This window comes from Mesocricetus auratus, unplaced genomic scaffold (genome assembly GCF_017639785.1).
Source record: "Mesocricetus auratus isolate SY011 unplaced genomic scaffold, BCM_Maur_2.0 Super-Scaffold_100714, whole genome shotgun sequence".
Taxonomy (NCBI): Eukaryota; Metazoa; Chordata; class Mammalia; order Rodentia; family Cricetidae; genus Mesocricetus; species Mesocricetus auratus.
In genome coordinates, this window is record NW_024429270.1 from 776,352 (window position 1) to 794,312 (window position 17,961).

General features: G+C 50.9%; 1 protein-coding gene across 4 annotated transcripts in view; it reads left to right on the forward strand.

Annotated features, from left to right (window-relative positions):
* The window catches only part of Adgrg5 (adhesion G protein-coupled receptor G5), a 27,214-nt gene extending 10,451 nt beyond the window's left edge, over window positions 1-16,763 (forward strand). The window contains exons 4-15 of one of the 4 annotated variants that reach the window (XM_040740775.1): window positions 6,690-6,777; window positions 6,847-6,922; window positions 7,255-7,417; window positions 7,902-8,021; window positions 8,497-8,613; window positions 9,448-9,576; window positions 9,672-9,824; window positions 10,413-10,534; window positions 10,746-11,014; window positions 11,758-11,875; window positions 14,992-15,269; window positions 15,530-16,763. In XM_040740775.1, coding sequence (XP_040596709.1) covers window positions 6,714-6,777; window positions 6,847-6,922; window positions 7,255-7,417; window positions 7,902-8,021; window positions 8,497-8,613; window positions 9,448-9,576; window positions 9,672-9,824; window positions 10,413-10,534; window positions 10,746-11,014; window positions 11,758-11,875; window positions 14,992-15,269; window positions 15,530-15,630 — 1,710 coding nt within the window. In that variant the 5' untranslated portion in view covers window positions 6,690-6,713 and the 3' untranslated portion in view covers window positions 15,631-16,763. The remainder of the gene's footprint in view (window positions 1-6,689; window positions 6,778-6,846; window positions 6,923-7,254; window positions 7,418-7,901; window positions 8,022-8,496; window positions 8,614-9,447; window positions 9,577-9,671; window positions 9,825-10,412; window positions 10,535-10,745; window positions 11,015-11,757; window positions 11,876-14,991; window positions 15,270-15,529) is intronic. The other 3 variants (XM_040740776.1, XM_021232149.2, XM_013119465.3) reach the window with 3 other exon arrangements.
* The last annotated feature ends 1,198 nt before the right edge of the window (window positions 16,764-17,961 follow it).

Sequence of the window (17,961 nt, forward strand, 5' to 3'; positions counted from 1 at the left end):
ACCCTTACAACCATTCTTTTCTCTTCTAGTGTGGAGATCACAGGGCTTTGCATGTACTAGGAAAGTGCTCTGTCACGGAGCCTCATCTCGGTCCCTGTGTGTGTGTGTGTGTGTGTGTGTGTGTGTGTGTGTGTGTGTGTGACTTTCAGAGTCTCAAAATGCTATGTTGTGTTCACTTTTAACTTCAGAAAGTAAAATGTTAATTCACTGTACTCTCTTAATACTGGTAATCAAGCCTCAGCTCTGTGCTTGATAAGCAATTGCCACTGAGCTATGTCCCTGGTTTTCTTTTTTTAACTGTTCATTTTGGAAAAAAAGTTTCAAATTCACAGGTGCTTGTCAAAAACAAACAAAAACGTACAGGAAATTCTGTGTGCCCTTCACCCAGTGTACTATGGTGATACCTTACACACCTATAGTGTAATCTGCAGCCCAAGAAATTCACTTTGGTGTGATTCACAGAGATCACCAGCTCGATACGTGTTTGTTTACACACCAGGACAGTGTGGGTGAGGATCGAGGTCTGTGAGCTTTATCAAATGTAAACCCCTGGAAGAACCAACCCAGTCACGGCACAAATAGCTCCGTCACCACATGGGTCCTCATGTTCCCCCTTCCTAGACTCACAGGAGCCCTCCCTTGCCTGTGGCAACCGCTGATCTCATCAGTGTCTCTGTAATTATCATTTCAAGCATGTTCTGCTAGTCACATCACACTGTCTTAACATTTTGAGATTTTTTTTTTGGTTTACTCAGTAGAATTCCTTTGAGATCCACCTAAGTATATAGTTTTTGTTTGTTGTTTTGGCTTTTATTGAGACAGGTCTGACTAGGCAGACCAGGCTGGCCCAGAACTCACAGAGAACCTCCTACTTCTGTCTCCCAAGTGCTGGGATTATAGCGTGTGCCACCATACCTGGCAAGTATATAGATTTTTGTTTTGTCTTTTGGTTTTTCGAGACAGGATTTCTCTGTATTGTTTTGAAGGCTGTCCTGGAACTCACTCTGTAGACCAGGCTGGCCTCGAACTCACAGAGATCCGCCTGCCTCTGCCTCCCGAGTGCTGGGATTAAAGGCGTGTGCCACCAACGCCTGGCTAAGTATATAGATTTTTAAAAGAAATATATTTGTTTGCATTTCTGAGTTGCATCTCATGGCATGGCTGTGTTACATACAGTCGCACGAATGTGTATGACTGGGATGCGCATGGTAGTTGAAATAATGTTGATGTCAAAGGACAACTTAATAGATTTGGTTCTCTCCAGCCTTTATGTGGGTTGCAAGCACTGAACTCAGGTCACCAGGTTTTTGTGGCAAGTGCCCTTACCCACTGAAACCGTCTTGCCAGCTCCCCAATTTTGGGATATTATTAATAAAGCTAATGTGAATGTTTGTATACAGTTTTTTTTTGTGAACACAGGTTTTTATTTCTCAGACGAACACTCAAGAGCTACTGCAAGCTCACATGGTGGATGTGTGTTTGGTTTTAGTTTCAGTTTGTGTTTGGTTTGTGGTGCTGCCATGGAACCCAGCTTGCATGGATGAGGCAAGCACTCTGCACTGATGATCACCCCAGCCCTGGCTGGTGCACACTCTCCTTCCTCTTTCTCTTCCTCCCTCCCTCTCTTTCTCCCCCCACCCCCATGTACACATACACACATACATATAAAACTGCCAAGCTGTTCTCCAGGAGTCATTGAACCCTATCTTATTCAGCTATTCCTCTATTAATAGATACTTTAAAGTTCCCCCTTTAAAAAATTTATTTGTAATTTTTATTTTATGTGTGTGAGTGTTTTGCCTCCAGGTATATATGTATCCCATAGTGTGCTCATTGCCTACAGAGTCTGGAAGAAGAGAGAGCATCAGATCCCCTGGAACTAGAGTGACAGATGGTTGTGACCTGTCAGTGCTGGGAACCAAACCCAAGTCCTTTGACAAGTACTTTTAACTGCTGACCCATCTCTCCAGACCTTCAACTTTCCTTCTATAAAAATTATTATTATTTAAAAAAAGAGACAGGGTCTCACTATGTAGCACTGGATGGCTTGGAACTCCCTAGGTAGACCAGGCTGGCCTAGAACTCACAGGGATCTGCTTGTCTCTGCCTCCACAGTGCTGAGATTAAATGGGAGTAGTGTTGTGCTAGGCTCTAAACCTTTAAACTACATTTATTTACTGTGTAGATATGTGCAGCTCATAGCACATGTGTGGAGGTCAGAGGACAACTTTTTTTTTAAGTGAGAAGCTTTATTAGAAAGGGAAGGGAACGGGAAGAAAAGAGACACAGAGAGGACAGAAGAGAAGAGACAGGAAAAGTCCTGTCTGCCCCAGGGGAACAGCAGGAAAGGGAATGAGAGAGGAACGGGAAAGAGAAGAGAGCATAAAGAGACAGAGGACAACTTGTGAGCGGTAGTTCTCTCCTTCCACCATTTGGGTCCCGAGTATTTAACCCAGGTTGTCAGGAATGGTGGCAAGTGCCTTTACCCACTGAACTAGCTTGCTGGAAATTTTTTTTTGTCTTGTTTTACGAGACAGGGTTTCTCTGTATTGTTTGGAGGTCCAGCCCGGCCTCGAACTCACAGTGATCCGCCTGCCTCTGCCTCCTGAGTGCTGGGATTAAAGGCGTGTGCCACCACAGCCTGGCGGAAATTTTTTTTTAAATAAAAGGTTTTCATTTGTCTCTGTGTGTGAAAGTTTGCACATGCATGCACATAGAGTCCAGACTCTATGTAGGTGTGGGACATCCTACATCCTCTATAACTGTCCCTTGTAGGCGAGGTCTCTTGAACCTGGCTTTATGCCTTGGTTGGGCTGGAACCAGCAAGCTCCAGAAATCTCCCTGTCTCCATCCACTTGGCACTGTGATATAGGTGCTTGTGGGGAACATTGGCTTGTTACATGGGAGCTAGGATCTGGATTCCAGTCCTCATTATTTCAGGGCAAGCATTCTTAACTCGGATCTGGATTCCAGTCCTCATTATTTCAGGGCAAGCATTCTTAACTGTGCAGCCATCTCTCATCTCCAGCCAGCTTCTCTCTCTCTCTCTCTCTCTCTCTCTCTCTCTCTCTCTCTCTCTCTCTCTCTCTCTCTCTCTCTCTCTCTCTCTCTCTCTCTCCCTCTCTCCCTCCCTCCCCTCCCTCCCTCCCCTTCCTTCCTTCCTTCCTTCTTTCTTTCCCTTTCTCTGTTTATCTTTTTGTGGTACCAAGGCTTGAACCCAAGGCCTCACATATACTAGGCAAACACTCTACTATTGAGCTATATTCCCCAGCTCTTTTTATTTTTGTAATCTTTAGAATTTATTTTATTTATTGTCCCCAGGTTTCTATTGCTGTGATAAAACGTCATGACCAAAACCCTTGAGGAGGAAGGGTTTATTTCAGCTCACAGCTTAGACTGTCCTGAAGGGAAGTCAGGGCAGGGGCTCAAGGCTGGAACCAGGAAGCAGGAACTGAAGCAGAGACCATGGAGGAGTGTTTCTTAATGGCTTGTTCTTCATGACACATTCAACCTGATCTCTTTCTTTCTTTCTAAACTGAAAATTTATGTGTATTGATATTTTTCTTGCATGAATGTTTATTCTCCTTGTATATGCCTGATGCCCAGGAAGGCCAGAAGAGGGTCAGATTCCCCGAAACTGGAATTACAGATGGTTGTTAGTCACCATATGGGTTCCGGGAATTGAACCCAGATCCTCTGGAAGAATGCTCAGTACTCTTAACTGCTGAGCCATATCTCCAGCCCTTAGCCTGCTTTCTTATAGCACCTAGGACCACCAACCCTAGGTGGGCACCTCCCACAGTGAGCTGGACACTCCCGTATCAATCGGCAAAGAGAATGTCACACAGGTCAATCTGGTAGGGCGGTTTTCTCAGTTGAGGTTTCCTTCTTCCCAAATGACTCTAGCTTGTATCAAATTGACATAAAACTAGCCAGCCCATTAATTAATTACCATGTTGCACGTGATTGTGCACTCACATGTATGAGTGTGGACGCGTGTGCAACTTTATTTTTTTTTAGCATTTATTTATTTAGTGTGTATGTGTGTGTCTGTGTGTGTGGGGGGGTCATGCTCCTGCACAGCATGTATGTGGAAGTCAAGGTCAACCTTTGGGAGTGGGTTCTCTCCTTCCACCATGCATTCTGCAGAAGGAATTCAGGTAGTCAGGCCTGTGCAGAATGCTGCATAGTTGTGTTTTGTTTTGTTGTCAACTTGACATGAGCTAGAGTCATTTTAGGAAGAGGAAAAATCCGCTGAGGAATTGTCTTCCTCAGATTGCCCCATGGGGGATTGTCCTGATTAATGAAGAGGTGGGAGGGCCCAGCCCACAGTGGGTGGTGCCATTAATGGACAGGTGGTCCTGGGCTCTGTTAAGAGAGCAGGCTGAGCAAGTCACAGGGGACAAGTCAGTAAGCGTGCTCCTCCATGGCCTCGCTCCAGTCCCTGCCCTGACTCCCTTCATGGCGGAATGTGAGCTGTAAGCTGAAATGCACCCAACCAGATGCTTTTGGTCACGATGTTTATCACGCAGCAAGCACCCTTACCATCTGAGCCGTCTCACTTGCCCTATTTTTAAAAATTCTTCCCTTAATAGCTTTAATTAATTCCTGAAGTAATTTAATGAAAAGTAAGCCCCACTAACCAGGTTAGGCACATTCTAAACAGACGATTACAGAAACAGACTGGGTACGCCGCATGCAGCCAACACATGAAGGGTTGTTTTGCTTATTTTTGCTAAACCATTTTCATCCTTTGGGGCTCATGGTTGCATTCTACGGAATGAAGTCACAACACAGACACACAGCTTGGGAAACATCTGATGCTGTGATATGTCAAAGCAGAAACAGCACATGTGGCCAACAGTCATGGGTGTTTCCATCCCACTTGCTTGGCAAAAGGACCAAGAAAAATTCTTCAGGTTCATTCAGACACAACGTACATGGATTTTTTGCCATATTATTTTATTCTTCTATCAAGGTTTTTATATCAAATAGATTCTTAGCCTAAATGAATAATGTTGCTATTATCACTAAAAAATGTTGTAAAACCAGGCATGGTAACCATGCCTTTAATCCCAGCATTCCTGAGGTGGAGGCAGGGGGCTCTCCGTGAGTTTGAGGCCAGCCTGATCTACATCATGAGTTCCAGGACAGCCAGGGCTACATAGTGAGACCCTGTCTCAAAAAACAAAAACAAAACCAAAAAAACCCCAAATTTATGTTTACATCTATCTATCTATCTATCTATCTATCTATCTATCTATCTATCTATCTATCATCTATCCTCCCTCCCATCCTTATTCAATGAGGCAACGGTTCTCAATTAAACCCAGAGCTAACCAGTATGGTTAATCTAGCCAGCTTGCTCTGGGGATCCCTGTCTGCCTTCTGAGGCTGGAATAACAGATGGTCACTTTGCTCACCTAGCATTTACATAGGTTCTAGGGATCCAAACTCAGGTCCTCTTGTTTATGTGGTTAGGACTTACCTATTGGGCAATTTTCCTGGCTAAATCCTTGTGTTTAGCCTCGTCTTCCATCCCTCTATTCAGAGGCCCCAATGCCTCCCATTCTCAAGTGCTTCCAAGGCCATGAGACTTGAACTAGCTGGTGTCTCCTTGTTCCCCAAATCTCTCTCTTCTTTCCCTCCTTCCCGCATTGCAATAACAAATAAAGCTGATAAATTTATTTTCCAGGCAGCCACTTGCTTGGTCTCACTAGAAAATTCTCAGCTGTCATCCTCCTCCCCATTTTTCTGTCGTGTGGCTTTGTGCTTATCTTTGTTTGTTTGTTTGTTTTTCCAGACAAGGGTTTCTCTGTGTAGGTCTGGCTGTCTTGGATCTCTCTATTAACTAGGCTGGCCTCAGATTCAGAGATCCGCCTGCCTCTGCCTCTGAGTGCTGGGATTAAAGGCATGCGTCACCTATGCCTTTTGCTTTGTGCTTATCTTACCTGTCCAGTCTCCTTTTGGAAGGGTTTTGAGGGTAGACATAATCTTACTGTATTTAAGTAGAAGTTCATTCATTCATCTATTCCTCTCTTTTCCTGAGGTACTGGGGATTGAACCAGGGCCTTGGACTTTCTCGGCAAGGCTTGACAACACGGAGAGAAACTTGGGAAAGAGTGTGGGAAGATCCTTATTTGTAGCTAGTGACAGGATGGGTCAGGATTATGCCTTGTTGCTCTTAGTAGTACCCACACCCCCACAACCCAGTGGGGCTGGAGAACCTCAGGGAGACTCTCAGGCTGAGTAACTAATGGCAGCTATACTCGGTGGTCAATTTTCTGGGGTCAGGGACACTTGACTTCAGCCGTCTTCAAGCAAAGACAGACTCTTTGACCTCACCCGGAGTTTCCTTATCTGAAATACGGGAGTTGGAGAAGCTGTTGGAGAAGCAGGGATGTAGTTGGGTTGGTAGTGCTTGCCTAGCATTCATGGGGCCCTGGGTTTGATCCTCAGTACTGTTGGGTGCTGTGAGAACCATGCAATCTCTGCACTTGGTGGGGAAGGAGTAGGGGGACCAGAAGTTCAAGGTCTCTCTCAGCTACATAGCAAGTTTGAGGTCAGCCTGGACTACAGAAGATGCTATCCCAACAACAACAATGAAGAATAAGAGAAGAGGAAGAAAGCTGGGGGTTACAGAAGTATCTAGAAGACAGAGGTACTGACCGTGGTATCCCCTCTCCAAGGCCAAGAGGACACCAGCTGAGGACATGGATACACAAAGGTCCCTTTTCTTCTGTCTGTGCCTTCTGGTTGCTCAGAGTGTCTCAGCAGGTAGGTGATGACTCCACGGGGGAGGAGTGCTGAGAGGTCGGCTCAAGGTCTGAGTCCCACTGTCCACAGAAACACCGACAACGCTACTGAACTTGATGAAGCGCCTTGAGAAGCCCGTGGGCCGGGCCTTGTCTTCCAGAGGGAGGTGAGTCAGCTGTACCCTCGGCCACACACACACTTAGCTTGTGGTGACTGGGTACGCATTGTGTGAGTACCCACTGTGTGCCTGGTCCCAGGGTCTGGAGCTTCAGGGGAGGCTTGCCACAGCCCTCCCAGAGTTTATTGTCTATCGAGGACCCTCAATGAAGCCTTACGAGCCAAAAGGGGTCCATGCATTTCCTAAGACTTGGGATGAGGACACGGGTTACACAGGGTGGGTTAGGGCTTGGTGAGTAGAGCTGTAATAATGGAGGTTTGGGTGGGGGTGGGAGGCCCCACCCCTAGGCTGTCTCCAGCTCCTCCCCTTCTGCTGCCCAGTCACAGGAATATCCATCATCTGGAGCAGATGCTGCTCAACGCTAGCTTCTGTGGGCACAATTTGACGCTGCAGACAAACTCCATCCAGTCTCTGGTCTTCAAGCTGGACTGTGACTTCTCCGGCCTCTCTCTGTCTAGTACCACCCTAGCAAATGTCTCCCAGGTCAGAGGCAGCCAGGGAAGTCCTGCAGGGGCTTATGGTCAAGATCTTCCTCCACTGCCTGGTACCCCAGTCCCCTGTCCATACTCTACCTGGTCAGCGGGGAGTCACCTCTTTTGCTTTACCGTGTGGAGAGCAGAGAGAGGAAGCACCCCATGACTCCTTGTGGTCAGGGTCTTCATCCTGATTTTGCTTGGAAGCAGGTGGAGGGCAGGTCCCTAGGGTTGGTGGCAGCCAGGGCTACCTGTGTCCTTTTAGGATTCTGGTGTTAATAGGGCAGGATGCTTGGTTAGTGCAAGGTGTGTGCTGGGGTGGTTCTGTTCTCAGGGAATGAAGATGGATGGGGGCGTCGGGGAGGAGGTGTCAGAGAGAGGAGGCTCAGGCGAGGCCTGGTCATGTCTAATGGGGAGGGAGCCCAAAGGTGTTGGCACTGGATGTGTGGTCTCTGCTCATGAGGCATCAGCTCATCTGCTGCTGCCGTCCACAGGCCCGGGCCCCACATGCCATGCAGTTTCCTGCTGAGCTGACCAAGGATGCCTGTGTGACCTCCAGGCCTGCTGAGCTTCGACTCATCTGCATCTACTTCTTCACCGCACAGCAATTCCAGGTCAGCAGAGGGTGGCCAAGGACGATTCTGTATCCCAGGTTGGCCTGTGAATGGGGACCAGCTCACTGTGCAACTGTAGCTGGCCACTGCCACTCTGGGGCCCGCTTTCCCTATCTGCTTTAGGGAGAGACCAAATAACTTAAGGAAGGAAGAATTTGTTTTGGCCCGTAGTTTGAGGGTGTAGTCCATCATGGTGGGTACAGGCCTATCCGAGCCTAACCTAATCTAGATAACCCCTCACTGGCCTGCCCAGAGGCTTGACTCAAGGTGACTTGAGATATTGCCAAATTGATAATATATATTAGCCCTCACAAGGAGGTAGGGTCGCAGTCTGCAAATGAGACCCGGGACCTTAGTGCCTCAATGTCTGTTCCAAGATGGGAGACAGACAGAAGGCAACAGGGAGGAGGGGTTGGGATGAGAATTCTGATCTCACGCAGGATGTCTCTGGCTCCCCTTTCTACTGCCCTCCCAGGATGACAGTAACTCATCCCTGCTCAATAACTATGTCCTGGGGGCCCAGCTGGATCACAGGCCGGTGAACAACCTTCAGAAGCCCATCAACATCAGCTTCTGGCACAATCAAAGTCTGGTACTGTTGGGCCCACCTCCACCCCAGCCGGTGAAGCTTTCCCGTCAACCCTGGTTTGGCCAAACTGAAATTCGTGGCACCATCTGGGAAACAACTTTAAATTTGTTCTTTGAAAATTTCTGTAAAGCAACAAGGAAGAACTTTGTCATGATTTTTTTTTCAGTTGCTAGCACTAGAGAACCAGCTTAAGCTCTAACGGGGAGTTATGCATTCCTATCAATGGGATGTTCAGGGGAGTAACACCTTCAGGTGTGGCTGGATCCAGGCAAGGACATATAATACTGTTAGAGTTCAGTCTTCTCCAGTCTCAGCAACGCTTTCCCACTTTGGCTTTCATTCCTACGTAAGATGGACGCTGAGGTCGCCGGGTTTGCTTCTCTTCTTCTCGGAAGTTTCCTCCCCACCAGTGCAAACCAGGGCTCCAAGAGGTCCGACTGATGCGTGTGTCTATGGCTGAACCAGGAGGGTGGGGTGGGGTGCTGATGCTGGAGCAGGAAAGAGCTGGAAGGCACAGGTCCTGACGCTGCTGCTGCTGGGTCCCCAGTCTGCCTGCCTCCCCTTGAAGCCCAGGTGCTCTCTTCTGGCTCCCCCTGCCCCCCCTCCTCTGTTGCTTTCCATAGTGTCTGTGTCGCACCCCTTCTCCCCATCGTAGGACTTGGCTGCCAGTGAGTCTCCCGGGATGGATCTGTGTCTGGGAGGAGGTATCAAACGGTGGTTTATAGAAGGTCTGTCACACACAGAGCCAACACTGCCACCCCACCCCCTCCAAGTGCTGAACGGCCTTTTGTGCTTCTGCTAACCCCGTGACTTGGATATGTGTGGTCCATTTTGCAGATGAATAAACTGAGACTCAGAGAAGCTTTCCCACCTGCCCAGGACACTGAGAACTTGTGGCGAAGGTGGGGCTGGCATCTGGGATTGTCCAAAGCCCAGCCAGCCAGCACCCACAAAATGTCGACAGTGGTACAGTTGAATATCTTGGGCCCCAGGCCCCCAGCCCCTGACATGGGGTTTCGTCCTGCACCCCTGGACTGATGGACCCCCACATCTCATTTCAGGAAGGGCACACGGTGACCTGTGTTTTCTGGAAGGAGGGAGCCAGCGAGCACGGCTGGGGGTCCTGGAGCCCCGAGGGCTGTTACACAGAGCTGCCCTCACCGTCCCTCGTGCTCTGCCGCTGCAACCACCTCACCTACTTTGCTGTGCTCATGGTATGTGGGTGCTCACCCGGAGGGAGGGGCTGGCAGCTGCCGGAGCCCCAGACGGGTGGTACAGGAGCAAAGCTGAAGAGAGCGTGAAGTCACACAAGTCCACTTAGGGGCCTGCTTCCTTTAGAAGGCTTCAGGCATGGCTTGACCCAGGGGCTAACGCACACTAAGGCAGGATTCCATCTCTGTCCTTCAACTCTGCCTGCTCCATGGAGACTTGGCCCTCAGCTAGGATGCCCTAGGGGATGGTAACACAGCTGCCTGCATCTTCAGGCTCACGCCTTGCTGGCTTTCTGACTAATGGAATTCAAGAACCTCCCTTACCCAGTCTCAAGTTCAGGCTTGGTGTGTCTATCTGTACAATGGGAGGAGGGTGCCCCGCCTGTGTGCATGGAGTGGGGTGAGTGTGCTTTCAGGGGGTGGTAGGTGACAAAAGCCACCACAGTGCAGTCTGTGACTTCATTCAAGGCAGGACTGGGCTGGGCTGTGGGGAAGGGACTTGGAACTGAGGTCTGGAAGAGTCTTCGGGTAGAGCCCAGAGAGAGCTGGGCATTTCTAGGCTTCAGGCCCCTAGCCTCTTTTGCCCTGTAGCAGCTGTCTGGAGACCCAGTGCCGGCCGGGCTACAGATGCCTCTTGAGTACATCTCCCTGGTGGGTTGCAGCGTCTCCATCGTGGCGTCACTGCTCACCATGCTGCTGTATGCCCACTCCAGGTAACCCCTGCCTTGCCCAGCCTGCCTGCCCTACTGCTGCGTCCTGTCTTCCTTCTTGCTGCAGCTTCCCGAGGCAGGTGGGAAGGCAGAGCAGAAGCCATCCTAACAGTGTGGCAGCCATTTGGGTCTGTCCCCACTAGCTTTAGTTTCCCCATCGTTGTGCGTCTGTGAGCCAGGCCACGGCACAATCTGGGTGATGTCCCACCCGCAGGAAGCAAAGTGACTCGGTCACACGTATCCACGTGAACCTGCATGGCTCCGTTCTGCTCCTGAATGTCACCTTCCTTCTGAGCTCCCAGATGGCCCTGCCCACAGTGCCCAAGGCAGTCTGCACGGCGCTGGCTGCCGCCCTGCACTATGCGCTGCTCAGCTGCCTTACCTGGATGGCCATCGAAGGCTGCAACCTCTACCTTCTCCTGGGGCGTGTCTACAATGTCTACATCCACCGATACTTGCTCAAGCTCTGCGTGCTGGGCTGGGGTAAGGGACGTCTGTCTCCCTTGCCACTGGAACTTCCAGTGTACAGGGTGCTAACCCCACGCCGTCCTGCCCGGCACAGTGACCATTGCATAAGCATCCATGTTGACACTTACCGCCATTTTCAGTATCACTAAGTCCTCTCTGCCATCTCTAACTCCATCAACGGCGTCACCTCCAGTGCCACCATTGCTCCTGCTTACCAGCACCTCCGCAGATCGTCTTTGGCTTTCAACACTATCATCACTGCTATTGCGACCTTCGCATGCCCACTCTCAGCTCTGCCATCGCCCCAGCCCCCGTCCCCACTGTCACCACTACCGTGTCCCAGCCGCCGCTGCCGCAGTCCACACCAGCCTTTACTCTAATTTCCACCACCCCATCTCCATCCTCATCACCTTCCTCACCCCCTGCACCCCACCGCCATCCCCTTAGTAGTCCTCACCACAGCACTACCTCCGCGGTCACCCCCAGCACCTCAGCCCATCTTGTTATTGTCTCCACGTCCTCTCAAGTTCCCCAGCCACGCCCCCTCCTGTTAGCTCCCTGCCACCTTCCAGGTGACCGCCACCGCTGCTGCCCCTCAGCCCTGGCATCTTGGAGGTGAGCCAAGACCGCTAAGCTGGTCCTAAAGCCGGATCTTGAGTGGGCCTGCGGTTCAGCACGGTGTGTGTGCCCTCCTCTGCCAGCGGCCCAAGGGCCAGAGCCGGCTCATCTTGGGGCCTCCTGTCTTTGTCACCCTTCAGGGTTTCCAGCCCTCTTGGTGCTTCTTCTTCTGGCGATCAAGAGCTCAGTGTACGGGCCCTGCGTGATCTCTTTCTCCAACAGCCAGGACAACGGCACAGGCTTCCAGAATGTGTCCATGTGAGTGCCTGGTGGGCCTGGGCTATCTAAGGTGAAGTGATGGCTGAGGGGCTAAGAGGGAGCCATGGTTGGGGGGTGGACTTCCAGTGGGTTCTGCCCACCCTTTCCATGTCCCTGAGGTCTCTGCAGGGATGGATGCCGGCTCTGTGCTGATTGACTAGGAAGCTATAGAGTTGACACCAATACATGCTGAGTCTCCAGGACCAGCAACAGTGGTCCTCAACCTTCCTAATGCTGTGACTCTTTAATACAGTTCCTCATGTTTTGGTGACCCCCAACCATAAAATGATTTTTGTTACTGCTTCATAACTGTAATTTTGCTACTGTTATGAATTGTAATGTAGATATCTGATATGTCATCCCTGTGGGATTCCGACCCACAGATTGAGAGCCACTGAGTTAGGAGGCCCTGGAAACACTTGGCTATATATCACGTGGCCACGTGGTTGGCCCTGTGGTTTGACCCAGTGCAGGCCCCAGAGCTTCCCAGCTCAGCTGGGACCTGACTGCTGCGCCTTCAGGCCACCTTGCTTAGTTGGCAGGCTCAGCTTAGCTCTTCCTTCCTGGTACAGAGCACAGGACATTGCCAGAGCTCCAGCTCCCTCCCATGCCACTGGTGTGGGACCTGGGGGAGGGGAGAGGCAGCAGAGGTGAAGACAAAACTCTACTGTGGACATCAAGCTTATTATTGCATGACTCTTCCAACAGCTGGGTTCAGCATAGCAGTGTAGGAGACCCCTGTGGGCAGCTGGGTTCAGCATAGCAGTGTAGGAGACCCCCTATGGGCAGCTGGGTACAGCGTAGCAGTGTAGGAGACCCCTGTGGGCAGCTGGGTTCAGCATAGCAGTGTAGGAGACCCCTATTGGGGTGGGTGAGACAGCTCGTGGGTCGAGGCACAAACTTACAACCTTAGTTCTATCCCCAGAATCTATGGTGGAAGGAGAAAACTAGCAGACCAAAGCTGTCCCTTGACCCTCACATCTGCGTGTGCAATGGCATACATGCCTACACTCACACACGCCGTGCAATAAAACAATAATAAATAAAATAATGAATTAGACCGAGGCCGTCTGGAGAGTTGGTAGTCCAGCTGCCACGACTCTCCCTGGCAGCTCAGGATGGCTGAGGGCTTGTGTGGCAGGAATGGTAGATGAGTATGTTCATTGCTCACAGTGTCTGTCCTATGTCACAATAGTGCAACTGAGGCAAGACAGCTCAAGAACTCATCCTTGAGATCCCAGGCTATCAACTAAAAGCTGGGACTTAGCCTACCAGCGGCTCCAGACAGTGCCCAACTCCAACTCCTGGCTGTCATCGGGAGTTTGGGGAAGAGTGGGAAGTGACATGGGTTCTGCTGGGGGGTGAGCCCTTTAGAAATGTATGTCATTATCTCATGTGCAGTGTGAGCACAAGACCTTAACTGGCAGGTCCCCAGGCAGGAACACAGCAGTGTACAAATGGGAACCTTCCAACTATGAACCAGTGTCCCTGTATTTCTCTTACCCTCTTCTGTCCTTCAGGAGATTGTTATCCCACATTGGTGACATTTACCTTCCATTTAAAAACTCATAAGACTCTATCATATATCAATCTGTCTATGTGTCATTTATCTATCCATTTATCTATCATCTACTTATCCATCTATCCATGTATCTATCTATGTATCTATGTATCTATCTATGCATCCATCCATCCGTCTTTTGATCTACCATTTGCCTTAGATACCTTTCTGTTGCTGTGATCAAATATTCTGACAAAGCAGCTTAGCAGAGAAGGTTTTATTTTGACTGCCTGTTTCAGGGTACAGTCCATATCATGGTGGCGAAGTGGAGGTGGCGGGAGCTGAAGCAGTTGGTCACGTGTCTGTGTGACATCGGAAGAGGTGATGAATGTGTGCTTCTGCGTAGCTGCCTTTCTTCAGATCTCTTGACTCGGGATCCCAGTCAAGGAGGGGCACCATTCACACCCTTCACAGAGGGAGGTCTTCCCACCTCAATTAGCATGAGATAATGCCCAGATCTACATGCTGTTGATTATTAATACTAATCCACAGGGTCTATCATCTATCTCATCTGTCTGTCTGTCTGTCTATCTGTCTGTCTGTCTATCTATCTATCTATCTATCTATCTATCTATCTATCATCTACCCACCTTTCATCTATCTGCATCCCTAAACTGAAATGACATTTTAGACTCTTCAAATGCAGTGTGGCCATGTAGCATGGGTGCTGGTGCACCAAGCAGTGGTATAACCCTCATGCTAGAGTACTCTGTAGCAGCAAAGCAAAGGACCTACCATGCTGGTTACCAATGTGCATGGCTCCTGCGAATGGTGTTCAAGGACATTGTGACTCCAGTGTCAGGGCCCCTGGAGCAGGTACCTAGATACTTGATTGTGTCAGGAACCCAGACTCGGGCCCAGACCAAGGGACTTCAGGTTCCACCCGTGCCCCAGCCAGCGTGTGCTCCTGAGCAGACGCCTCAGTTTCCTTAACCGTGGGATGGGGCATGCTCTGACCCAAGGAAAGGTTAGCACCTATCTTGCAGGTGTCCTGGATGGGAAAAGCCCAAGGTCTCTTGGAAGGCCTAGGTCAGGGCTCAGCAGGCACCCCAGGTTCAGTGTCCTCTGTGGGATTTCCCTACGGCTCATCAGCTCCCCGGCTTTCATTCTAGAGCAACGACCCACCAATCCGTGGGTGGTGCTTCACGTACTGCTCAGCCCTAGGTGGGAAATTTCTAGGGAGTTGTGTCCCACTGCACAAGATGGTGGCAATGGTGGGCAGAATGGAAGAGGAAGCCTCCAGAGTGAGAGCCCAGGCCAGTGATCTACTAGGACGTTGGTCAGGTTGGCACGGAGGAGGTGAGGCTGCAGGATGAGGGGAGGAGGCTTGAGGCACCAAGGCTGAAAGGAGGCACTTCAGGAAGTGGATGGAGGTGCTGATGACCTTGCTGTGGTGACTGGGTGAGGGGCTTAGGCCCATGAACTATCAGGCAAGTTATAACCACTGGGACAGCAAGACCGGGCGGGGTAAGAGTCGGTCCCAAGGCTCAGGTGCACCCGGCCTCCTGCAGGTCTCGGGGCCACGCTAACCCTGGCCTCCTCCCCTCTCGTGCAGGTGCTGGGTGAGCAGTCCCATTGTACACAGCGTCCTGGTCATGGGCTATGGTGGCCTCACATCTCTGTTCAACCTGGTGGTGCTGGCCTGGGCTCTGTGGATCCTGTGCAGGCTGCGGATGCGGGAGAAGGCGCTGAGCCCCTGGGCCTACCGGGACACCGCCATGGTGCTGGGTCTCACTGTGCTGCTGGGCACCACCTGGGCCCTCGCCTTCTTCTCCTTCAGTGTCTTCCTGCTACCTCAGCTCTTCCTCTTCACCGTCTTCAACTCGCTCTATGGTATGTATGGCTGCAGGAGCTCGCAGGGCGGCAGGCGCTGGGAGGCGGGCTAGTCACGGGGAGGGGGGTCCTCTAGGTCAAGGGGTGGATGGTGGCTGAAGCTACAGCTCTATTTAAGCTCATCTGGGCACACATCTGCCCAGAGGAGAGGCTCGCCTCTGCACTGCATGAAAGTGTCCTCTGTGTCTGTCCCTCTATCCCCCAATGACAGGAGGTTGCTGGGTTCTGGCGACATTCCCACTGACCAGCCTGTCTTGCAGGTTTCTTCCTCTTCCTGTGGTTCTGCTCGCACAGGTGTTACTCAGACGCCGAAGCCAAGGCAGAGATGGAGGCAGTCAGCTCTTCCCAGATGACACACTAACCCACTCCCCAGCCTTCAGCCTCAGCCTCTCCTACTGTTGGCAACCCACAGTGTTGGCCCATCCAGGGAAGGTGGTGGGCTGGTTGCAGAAACCCTCCAGGGAGTCCTGTCACCTCTCAGAATTACCTAGGGCAGAGGGCAGCGTGTGGCTCCTCCTCCTGGTCCTTCATGCCTGGGTGCAACCCCATTGGCCAGGCTATGGACAGACCACTGGCCTGCGAGCCAGGAGGCTATGACTGCTCAGCACACAGTGCTCACAGCGTTGTGCCCTTTTCCTTTTGCCAGTCCCACTGATGTTGACTTCAACCTTCTATCCTTCCAAAGGTTAAGAAATCCAACCCTTCCCTTTAGCCTCCTTAGCAGGTAGTATAGACCAGCAGCTAAGGCCAGGCCTCTGTCTTTTCCCCTGAAGTAGGCCAGAGCCAGCTGGCCTTGAGGGATCTAGACCATTGTGTAGCAATGGATTTCCCTGGTGGACATGAGGGAGTGTGTTCAGAATCTACTGACTCTGTCCACAATGGGAGAGAATCTGCACTGCCTTCCAGATCAGGTGGGAGACATCAGTGCTTTCCCCAGGATGGACAGTAGGGGGTGCTGTTGGCCTGTGTGCCAAGGTACTGGCTCCAAAATTGCCCCTGGAAATGCAGCTGTTACCTGAGGACTTATCAACCAGCAGGAGAGTCTGGGAACTCCAATACTTTTGGCTTTCACACATCCGTGTCTCTCTGTACAGCTGAACAAGGCCGCGTTGGGGCTTGTGCTTAGGCACTCCTGGCACCAGAGCAGCTGGTTGGGGTAGACTCTCAAGGTCATGGCAGCCACCAGACACATCATGCATTTGAGTCACAATAAGGGAATCAGAGCTGGCTGCCATCCTCCCAGGGGGTCCTCTGCCTTTCTGGGTGTTTCTGGGTAGTCATGTACTTAGCTCCTCAATGGCTGGTGAGTGTGAAGGTTGCCTGGGCTCAGATGCCAGGTCTGTCTGTGGCTGTGGAGACACATGGTCCAACCTCCTAGTGCCTTAGTTTCCCCATCTACAGCAGGACAACAGTAGTAACTCTTTGCAAGATTCAGTTAAAAAAATCCACTTAATTCTTACTACACGAGGCCTCAATAAATGGCTACTACTATTATTAGATGTCTGTTATCATCTTTATTCTCACTATTTGTGTGTTGTTTGTGGTGTATGCGTGCACATGTGTGCAGGTGCAGCGTCCTTGCACAGGCTAGAGAAGGATGCCGGATGTTGTGCTGGAAGACTCTTCGTCTTATTTCCTTGAGACAGCGTTTCTCACTCAACATGGAGCCAGGCTGCTGAGGGCCAGCAATCCTCTACTCTCTCTCTCTCTCTCTCTCTCTCTCTCTCTCTCTCTCTCTCTCTCTCTCTCTCTCTCTCTCTCTCTCTCTCTGTCTCTCTGTCTCTCTGTCTCTCTCTCACACACACACACTGTCTCTCTCTTTCTCTCTCTCTCTCTCACACACACAGCGTTACTGCTGAGGTTACAGGCTTGTGTGACATACTTGGCTTTTCACATAGGTGCTGGGATCTGAACTCATGTCCTCGTGCTTGTACACAAATGCTCTTAGGTATTAAACCATCTCTTAGGTATTAAACCATCTCTTCAAACCCCCGTTATTGTTGTTGGCAGCTTCAACTGAGGCAAGCTGTTCAGGTCCCACGTCTGGTGCTGTCTGACCCCACAGCGGGACCGGGCGGGACGGAATATTGCGTTTGCTTAGGCATATCCTTCCGTTCCTATTTTGTGGTCTCCTCTCCCACTTTTTTTGGAGAAGGACCTGGCTCAGCCTTTCTGGCCCCTACTATGTCAGTGATGTCCCCTACACCACACAACTCCAGGCTGGCCATGTCTCCACCCCCAGTTTCTGAGTCCTCCATTGGTCCAATTACCACATCTTCCATGAAACCTCCCCAGCTGCATCCCAAGGAAGGTCTCGTTCCCACCCTGGCTCCAGGCAGGATCCTCCATCAGATCCCCATGGTTAGTCCAGCATGGAGATCCATGGGTTGGGTCTCCATGCTAATGAGGGTGCTGAGGGATCTTTGGACAACTGGGTGGTCCGGTAGGTGACCCAGGTGAAGCAGGACCTTGCTTGAGCCCAGGACCTGGCCTCTCAGAACCAGTAAACCCAGAGCCACCCAAAGGAGGATGCGGCCACAATGACAGCCCTGAACCTGTGCTCTGAGCCCCACTGGGGTCCAGGCTCTGGGGCAGCACTTCTTGTAAATTCTGCAGTGAGGGTTGGGAGCTGGGTCGGGCTACCAGGTCAGCTCTAGCTGTCCTCAGGGTTCCCAATAGATAGACTCAGGCT